Here is a 9,624-nt window from a genome sequence, read left to right on the forward strand (position 1 = left end):
GCCGGACACAGCTGGACACCGCCGGACACAGCCGGACACAGCTGGGCACAGCTGGACACAGCCGGACACAGCTGGACACAGCTGGGCACAGCTGGACACAGCCGGACACAGCCGGACACAGCCGGACACCGCCGGACACAGCCGGACACAGCCGGACACAGCTGGACACAGCCGGACACAGCTGGACACAGCTGGACACAGCCGGACACAGCCGGACACCGCCGGACACAGCTGGACACAGCCCTGCAGCCGGACACAGCTGGGCACAGCTGGACACAGCCGGACACAGCCGGACACAGCCGGACACAGCTCTGCCAGCCCTGCCAGCCCTGCCAGCCCCGCTGAGCACGGCCCCCGCCCGTACCTGGTGGTGAGGGAGGGCTGCTCGCTGCACTGGATGTGGATGGTGCTGAGCTCCTGCATGCTCCGCAGCCTCGTGGCCGGCACGCTGGAGTTGGGCAGGTGTGTGGTTTTCTTGCTGCGCCGGGAGCAGCAGGACGTGGCCAGCCCGGGGTGGCTGGAGAGCGAGGGGCTGCGGGATGAGGGGTAGTTCTGCATCGAGCTCTCCATGCAGTTCTGCTCGAACAGCTGCTCGTCGATGAACTCGTGGTTCTGGCAGGGAGAAGCAGAGCTGTCAGTGCCCGGGGGCAGCCCCTGCGCTCGCTGGGGGAGATGCTCTCTGTCCCTGTGCCCGGACAGGTCTCTAAAAGAAATTGCTGTGCCCTCGCTGCAGCCAGGGGAGATTCTGCTCTCCTGTGTCAGCAGGGAAACGAGAGGAGCTGCTGCACTGAGCAAAGGAGGGCCCCACTGCTGCCTTGCTCACACAGGCTGACATGGTCAAATCCATAGGGCTTGAGTTTCTGTTCATTTTTTTGTCTGGATTCCAGAATGGTCTCAGAAAGTCTGGAATGCCACATGGTTATTAAACCCAAAAGGAGTTCACTCTCCTTTTCCTTCGTGCCCAGGGACAGGATTGCATTTAGATGATCACCTGGCCATAGAACTTAGTGCTTGCTTTGGCTGCTGGGTTCATCCCTGCAGTGCACGAGCTGAGAGGAATAAACACGGCAGTGAAGAGGGGGAAGTGTTCAGGGGGAAGGAAATTCAGAAATCTGTAAAGAGCTTTTGTGCTAAGGAACAAGAAATCCTGAAAGAAAGAACTCATATGTGTGGCTGTGAACACCCAGGTAGAGTGAACAGACTTCACCTGGTCCCTGTCAGCTTCAGAAGAGATGGGAAACAAAAGCAACCATGCTGAAGGCAGCCACCAGATCACTGGAACAAGAAACAACTCTCACAGGGAACAAGAGCACTGGGGAGCCAAAGGGAGCCACGTGCACAAACACCCCAGGACAAGAGCAGAACGAGAAGAGAGCAAACACTGTCCAGACATGTCACAGAGACCACAGAGAAAACAGATTTGAAAAGGAAATACCTTGATGGTGGAAGTTCGTACAGATAACAGGGGATCATCCACAAGATAGGACAATCCCTACGGGACAACATGCCAACAGAAGATAAAAACACAATTCATTGTCCATTCCAGCATTCAGAAGTTTAGTCCCAGCACTGCATCTCTCGCCTCAGCATTCCAGCTCGAGTTTGAATGGGCAACAGAACCTCCCCCAGCCAGAATCCTTCTGGCAATTCAGCTTTTGGTGTTCTGTTCATGGGAGCACAACAGAACCCAGAACAACTTTATCACTTTGATCTTTTGAGAGCCAAAGGCAAAGACAAAGAAGGTTTCAGGGGCTGATTCACAAATCCCAGATTGGGGTTGTTTTGCTGTTGTGTCACCAATGGATTGTGGGGTTTGATCAAACCCCAAAGAAGGGTTGGGGTTGAAGGACTGGGTTCAAGGCACTCAGCACTTGGAGAAAACACAGCTTGTGAATGTCCAGACTCAATCTGGGAGCTGGAATGAGAGGGGAAAAATCCTCCTTTTGTTTGAACAAACTCCATCTGCTGTGGGAATATGACAAAGTAATCTCTGTTGTGGCAGCCACAAGTGCTCCAGGGTGACTTTGTCATCTGCCACAGCAGATCTGTGACCATTCACAGCTGGAAGTGCTGCCAGTGACAACCCAGAGACCAGGCCAATAAATAATGGACTTTGAGAATCCTCTGCCTGCTTTCAGGAAAGGTGAATTGCCCATTGAAACAAGCTTGCAACCATGGTACATTCCTCATTCCATTCCTGCAACTTGCTCACAAAATGACTCTTCAGTGTTTAAAAATGCTTTTACTGCAATTTAAATTTTCTGTTGCACAGTCCTTGAACAGATTTCATGAAGCACAGATCTCCACACAAACCCATCAAACTTTCTGATAATTCCAGACCAGAATCCAAACCTGCTGCTTGATTTGGTGCTACACCATGGCAATAACTGGCTGAGAAACAGGAGGAAAACCCCACTGTGAAGATTCTCCTGCTGACTTTTAACCAAAATTCAAGTATCACTGTTATTGCCACTGTTTGCTGAAAAAGAGGAACATTTGGAACTCTGTCAATTGCTGTGACTCTGTCTGAGCAGCTTTGTGAGCTGGAGCCATCAGCCTTTGTTGGTGAGGTGGGCTGACACAGACAGGGCACCACACCACTAATTAGGGCACCACACCACTAATTAGGGCACCATGGCCCAAATTAGGGCACACTTTGTCCAGTTCCTTCAGCTCATGAGTGATGGAGCATCTTGTGCAGCCCCAGAGATGTTCACCTGCCCAGGCACAGCTCAGAATTTCACTGAGCCTTTCTACAGGAGCAGAACCTGCAGCTTTTGTTTGCCTCAGCCAATTTGTTCAGGTTTCCAAATGAAAGTGTTTTTGTGAAATGTGGGTTATGGTGCTGAAGGTTTTAGGCAGAAAGTTTTAAACTGAAGAGTCAGGTTGTGAAATATCTGCTGGTAATGTAACATTGAAATAAAGGCAGCATGAGTTGTATAAAACAAATTCATTGATACAGGAAGAATCAGCTCACTGCCCTTGGCACAGGGACCTTTAGAGCTCGTTAGGCTCAGGTCACTGTAATTAATTACTCAGCTTCTTCCAGTGTATCTCTGAGGCCTAAGTGGTGCTATTCCAGCACAAGCCAAACTATGGAAGTGAAGGTGATTTGTCTAAAAGAAACCCTTGCAAGTCAGAAATCAAAAGTACATTTGATGATGGATGCAGATAGAAAAATGCATGAATATTTCAAGTGTTAACCTCCCTTCATTCTCTCTAGAATGAATCATGGTATTGATAATGTGTTCTTTTACTGCAGAACCTTTTATATAAACCTGGAAGCAAAACATACATATCAAATAAATATCTGAAATGTTCCCAAAGGCTTCTGCATACACAATCAGTCAGTAAAGCAAAGTGAAACTCTGGCTCCCAACACCTTGCAGGATGCAAACAGAAAAGTCATGCTGTACAAACTGGCTTTGAGATAAATCACCTGCCCCTGCAGCCAGACAGAGATGAGAAAAGATGTGTGCAACCTTTAAACCCCTGGACAGAGTTCATCCTCTCTGAGCCATCCCCAGGGCTAAAGGTTATTTTTCACAGGCTGTGGTTTGGAGTCCCCAGCAGCATCTTCCTCCCAAGAGCTGTCCCTGAGTGCTGCCCAGCACCAGGGATGGGGGAGAGATGTGTGTCCCACAGCCAAGGGAAATGCACTTTGGGTCTCTTTCAGGAGCACTGAAGAAATGAAACATCCTCTCTCTAGGATCTGTCTAACCTCCCTCTGGAATTTCTGTGTGTTCAGACAAAGTACAGGTGTAGGGACTGAGGGGAGCAGCTAATCCCATCTTTATCCCTCTGCACAGGAATTATTCTTCCCAAGACAAGGAAGCAGAAGCACACTTAACCCACTGCAGACTGTTGTGGGAGCCCAGGAGGAGCAGCAGCCGTGGCAGGGAGTGTGTCGGGGTCCCCGAGAGCCCCCCGTGTGTCATCTCCTCCCGGGAGCCCGGCCGGGGATGCTGTGCTGGTACTTACGGTTGTTTTTTCCAGGCAGTGCAGCAGATGGTGGTGTTGGCTCTCGATTAAGGAGGTGCCTTTAGTCATGTGCTGTTCCTCTTCGGTGGATCCCTGAATAGCCACAGAGAGAGGAGAGGAGCAAAACCCAAAGCGGGTGTGAAAGCAGGAAAACAAACAGAACCAGCAGCACCAGCAGGAGCTGGCACAGGGGTAAACATAACAATTTCAGTGCTGCCGGCTCTCAGATCTATCTCCTGACTCTTAGGAAGCTTCCTCAGGTTTTTTCTCAGTGATTTCACCTGTCCACCCCGCTGGACTCGGGCTGGACTCAAAGCCTGTGTGTTCCTAGGAGCTCTGTAGCTGGGCAGGAGGAGCGGGCAGCGCTGCTGGCTCACCATGCCAAGCTCAGGAACCAGACAGCAAAGAGGAAAAGACTTTGTGCTGCTGTACTTTTCCAAAAGCCATTAAGACTGATCTTGCCGTGACCTTTGAAGGGCAGCAGATGTGCCCTGACCTGGAGCCTGTGCTGGAGGCAAAGCTGTGCTGCTCCTCTGGTGCACAGGGCAGCAGGACAGCACACTCCATCCCCAGCCGTGAGGCTATTCTCTCCGTGCTGCTTGAATTTCTGGTCTCTAAACTGCCTGTGACTCCACCAAGGTTAATCTGTGGTGTGTCTCTCAGGGTGAACGCTTTCACAGACCATGAATTGTGTTAAAGCAGCAGCTGGGTGGTGCCAGATGTTCCCAGTGCCTCAGAAGTGAGGGGTGTCCTCCCTCATGGCTAAATCTGGAGGTAAAAAATGGATGTGCATGGTTTGAACGCTGCTCAGGAGAGGAAATCTCGGCAGAACATCTGGCCAGGACATTGCTTGTTGCTCTCAAGAGGATCAAATTCAGCTGTGGTTAAAACATTGCACCTAAACACACCCCTGTGTGCCACTGCTCCCTGCAAGGGCCTGCTCTGGATCCTGGCTGCTGCTGGGATCCTCACGTGAAGGAATAACTCTGACAGGTGCCAAAACACAGCTGAAGTGGTACATTAGGGGAGCCGACTTCCTGAACACAGAATTAATAGATTCCCGTGGGAATGCATCTTAGGCAGGTTATGGATTTTTTGTTGCTGTTGTTTTGGAAGATGAACATTCCCAGATGTATTTTTAGAAGTGGCCTAAAAACAAAAATCAGTTCCATTTTTCTTATTAACAATCCTCCTGGTGAGGTAACACATCCAGCAGGTTCTGCTGGCTCCTGCTGGGAAGACTGACTCCACTGGAATTGGAATATTTCTGGGTTGGAATATTTCCCATGGAGCTCCTTGGAAGCCCTAAAGCAGAGATGATGCTGCACTAAAACACTGGGAAAAGAGAGAGCAAGAGCACATATTGCAAGCAGTATCTTTTTATGAGGATTTGCCTGAGAGGAAATGGAAATGGGAGCTGAAAGCAGCTCTGGCAGGAGAGCCAAGGCAGTTGTGAGGAGTTGGCAGCACAGCCCAGCTCTGCCTCTGCCTCCCATCACTGGGCTTGGCCCTGGGGGAAGGGCTCAGGGGACAGCAGTGACCAGGGATGACCTCAAGGGATGTCAGGGACTGGGACATGGACCTTATCTTCTTTGGGATTCTGCTCAGTGTCTGCAGAAGCAAAGAGCAGGAACGCCCGAGGCCATCCCAGGTGGAAAGGAGGCACCAGATGTGCAGGAACAGCTGCCCTGGGCCAGGGCCAACATCCCAGGCACTCGGCATTTTGGGAGTGGTGCTGAGGAAAGGGATCCTGCAGACGTAGGTTGTGCATCAGTGGTTCCTGTGTTACTGCAGGAAAACAAAATCTGGGTCTTCAGCAGAAGGGTCTGGCTGCAGTGGAAGAGCTGGTGGGGGAAGGAGAGGCAGGGATGCCAGTTTTGCCAGGATCTGATGCCAGTTTTGCCAGGATCTGATGCCAGTTTTGCCAGGATCTGATGCCAGCTTTGCCAGGATCTGATGCCAGCTTTGCCAGGATCTGATGCCAGCTTTGCCAGGATCTGATGCCAGTTACCGTTCAGTTCGCTCTTGGAAGACGTTCAGTGAACGCTGCTCGCTTTGGGGGAGGCTGCAGCACACTGAGGTGTCAGTTCTGAAATCCAAAATTCCTCCACTTTACCTGGATCGTGGTGCTCCATCAGTGGGCCCTGCTGAGCTGCTCCAGGGGCTGGGCTGGCCCTGCCCAGGGCTTATCTGGGGCTTGTGAAAAAGCTGCAGAGCTCCCGGCCTCCTGTTCCTGGGATATTCACCTCCTGGCACTGCAGCTAAAAGGGAATTTCAGCTGTACAAGGAGATTAGTGCTAAGAGGATATGTAGGCTGCTGCCATGGGAAGAATCTCACCATCCCTTGAGCACTTTTGACATAAAGCCCACTAAAAAAAATCTCTAAATGAGACAAAAACAGTCTGAGTGCTTCGTGTCTGGATGGCAAATGCCACAAATCCACACGTTTGTGGAGCACGAGTCCGCTCTGTCGCTGGAATCTCCTTCCTGCTGCTGTCCTCGCATGAATCCTTTTCTTTGCCTTCTCTTCCCTCTGCTGGGAGGCTCCAGGCTGGAGACCCTTGGAAGGTGTCAGTGTGTCCATCCTGGTGCTGGTGGAAGCACACCTTCCAGGACCCTGAGCTCTCCAGGCTGTTGTTTTGGCTGCAGAGCCCAGCCAGGGACGGCGTGGGGCTGTCACTGCTCGGTGACCAGAGCCACACGACCTGCTGGCCTTGCCAGCCCGTGAGACCCCCGAGCTGTGGGACCCCTGGGATGAGAGAACATCTGCTGGGGATGGAGGAGCTGCAGCTGGAGCTGCTGCTGGGGGTGAGGCAGCTCTGTGGCAGCCTGGCCTCGTGCAGCCCGTTCCTGCTCACACAGATCCTGGGCAAGGTGTCAAAACAGGCCTTGGACCTGAGCAGGGAAGCAGTTTGACACTAATTTCACTGACAAATATGCACAGTATGGAGATAATATTTTGGTGCCTATTATAGCAGCTACACGAGCCCTGTTCCTTTATGTTTTTACAGCTTAAAAAATTTGGCTGTCTGGACTTGCTGTCATTCACATTTTGTGCTCTTTAGAAGAGTTTGCTGCTCGGCCATGAAATGAAAGGACATAAAATCTTGTCTTATGGAGTTAAGCTGGTCATGTTCACCTGTAGGGAAGAACTCTCTGCAGTTCTGTAATTATTTAATGTCTCTGCTGGGGGAGGGAGAGACGTGTTGGGTTTTGATTCTGGCCCAAACCCTTCTGGGATTCTATGATTTAGAGCTATGAGCCCACCAGGAAGGAAGTTACAGCCAGAAAACCTTGTGAAAATCTGCTGTAAGAGCTCCTATAGACCTAAATTTAGTTATTAATGGTTAAAAAAAAACCCTCTAGAACCTCTTTAGAAACATTTCTGTTTTCCTTCCTGTGTCTACAGTAGCTTTGTAGCCAAAATGATCCTTTTCCCACTTATTTTTGGGCAAGTGCCAGAAAATGAACCCATTCAGCCAAATATTTCTCTCAGCCTCGTGCATTTTGGGCTTAAGCATTGGTGTGTCAGCTGCTCCTCCCTGAGTGCTCTTGGCAGGGAGCTCTGGCTGACAAGAGAAGTGAGGAGATCCTTGTTGGGATGACAGGCTGGAAGATCAAGAGCAAACTGAGTGATCCTGCTAAGCTCTCCTGGCAATTTTAAAGACCAGAAACCTAAAGTTGAGAAGGAGATTTAAAATTTGTAGTCAGATTTTTGCATGTTTCTGGGTAATGAAATAGCAGAATCCCAGCAGAGCTGACTTCCCAGTCCTGGGCCTTTTCTGTGTGGGGATAAAGCTCTGGGATAGGTGTGAGCAGCCAAGGCCTCTCCTTGATACAGAAACTTCTCCTGAGCTGTTCAGCAGTGCCAGATGGTCCAAGGAACAGATTTCCTGAGCGAGGCTGCCATTGCCAGAGCAGGAGACAACGTTGGATGTGTAGTCAGAGGGATCCAACTTGTTTTGGGAGAACAGAACTGCTCTGGGCCCAGCTTCCAGACCTGGACTTGGTGTGAAGCGTTTCTGTGGAGCAGTTTAGAGACACTCCAGGTGTGAAGGGTCAGGTTTGTCTGTGCCAGGCTGCCCTGAGCACACCCCAGGTGCCAGAACCAGGTGCTGCACGGAGCTCACAGCCTGGGGAGCAGCTCTCAGCTCCCCAGGGGCTGCAAGGCTTGCTCAGCTTGATTTTACAGAGTCATTGAGGCTGGAAAAGCTCCCCCAGCTCCCTCAGCTGCTCCTCAGAGAACTTGTTCTCCAGACTCTCCCCCAGCTCTGCTGTTCCTCCTGGGCACAAAAGCAGGGATGTGTCCCAGGGAGAGTGAAATTGAGGATTAGATCCCAAGTGAGGCCGCACAAATCAGTTCTAGGGGGCTCTGGGGCTCAATCATTCTTCATCTCTCTCTCTTTGCTCCCCACGTGCACGAAAGGCTGATTTATTTGAAATGAATTCCATGAAATGTGCTAATACCTGCTCTGGTAGTGATCAGGATTAATGCAATAACCTCAGCTCGTGTTTGCTGGTTCTGCTGAGCAACCCGAGCACTTCAAACTTTCCTCCTCCTCCTCCTCCTGAGCAGCCAGAGGCCTCTGGAGGCCTTTAAAAACAAACCCACCCTCAGAGTGACTGAAACAGGGGCCAGGGAATATTTTCCTGTCCTGCAGGAGAGGATCAGATAGTCAATATTAGACTCCTAAAAACTGACCGGGAGGCAGTGGGTATTTACAGTGTGGGCTGGGTAGATCAGTGCAGCTCCAGCAGCTCCGGCACAGCCGGGGCTCAGGGGGACTGAGGAGCTGCTCCTTGCTGGAACCCGGAGCCTCTCCCGGCTCCAGGAGCAGCTGGGGGAGCCTTGCCCTGGATCCCAGCTGTGCATGGATTCCAGCTGTGTATGGATTCCTGCTGTGCATGGATTCCTGCTGTGCATGGATTCCAGCTGTGTATGGATTCCAGCTGTGTATGGATTCCTGCTGTGCATGGATTCCTGCTGTGCATGGATTCCAGCTGTGCATGGATTCCTGCTGTGTATGGATTCCAGCTGTGCATGGATTCCAGCTGTGCGTGGATTCCAGCTGTGCATGGATTCCAGCTGTGCATGGATTTCAGCTGTGCATGGATTCCTGCTGTGCATGGATTCCTGCTGTGCATGGATTCCTGCTGTGCATGGATTCTGGCTGTGCCAGCACATCCCGGGATGTGGGGCAGGGACGGGAGAGGAGCGGGCAGGGAGGGCAGAGGAGAGGACAGGGAGGGGAGAGGAGGGGACAGGGAGGGGAGAGGAGAGGAGAGGAGGGGACAGGGAGGGCAGAGGAGCGGACAGGGAGAGGAGAGGAGGGGACAGGGAGGGCGGAGGAGAGGAGAGGAGAGGGCAGAGGAGCGGACAGGGAGAGGAGAGGAGCGGACAGGGAGAGGAGAGGAGGGGACAGGGAGGGCAGAGGAGGGGACAGGGACGGAGCACGGCCGGGACCAGCACTCACCGTCAGCTCCAGGGCCTCGTTGAGGAGCCCGTTGCGTTTGCTGTGCAGGTACGCGTTGGAACTGCCCGTCTTGGCCACCCTGATCCGCGCCAGGCGAGCCTTCTGTGGGGACAGCAGCGTGTTAGGGACACAGAGTGACACTGGGGACACTGGGGTTAGGGACACAGAG

At 51.9% G+C, this 9,624-nt stretch overlaps 1 protein-coding gene and 1 long non-coding RNA gene across 5 annotated transcripts in view; one reads left to right on the forward strand and one right to left on the reverse strand.

The window, feature by feature from the left end:
* Positions 1-9,624, reverse strand: part of KCND3 (potassium voltage-gated channel subfamily D member 3) — a 101,990-nt gene that overhangs the window by 3,104 nt on the left and 89,262 nt on the right. For 3 of the 4 annotated variants that reach the window (XM_015650550.3, XM_015650551.3, XM_015650553.3), the window contains exons 4-7: positions 9,456-9,557; positions 3,982-4,074; positions 1,436-1,492; positions 365-612 (exon numbers count right to left, since the gene is read on the reverse strand). In XM_015650550.3, the coding sequence (XP_015506036.1) occupies positions 365-612; positions 1,436-1,492; positions 3,982-4,074; positions 9,456-9,557 (500 nt within the window). The remainder of the gene's footprint in view (positions 1-364; positions 613-1,435; positions 1,493-3,981; positions 4,075-9,455; positions 9,558-9,624) is intronic. The other variant, XM_015650552.3, reaches the window with a different exon arrangement.
* The window catches only part of LOC117245537, a 1,925-nt gene continuing 1,691 nt past the window's right edge, over positions 9,391-9,624 (forward strand). The window contains exon 1 of the long non-coding RNA XR_004500286.1: positions 9,391-9,503. This is a non-coding gene — a long non-coding RNA (uncharacterized LOC117245537). The remainder of the gene's footprint in view (positions 9,504-9,624) is intronic.

The sequence above is a fragment of the Parus major genome, chromosome 26, assembly GCF_001522545.3.
Source record: "Parus major isolate Abel chromosome 26, Parus_major1.1, whole genome shotgun sequence".
In the NCBI taxonomy this organism is placed as follows: Eukaryota; Metazoa; Chordata; class Aves; order Passeriformes; family Paridae; genus Parus; species Parus major.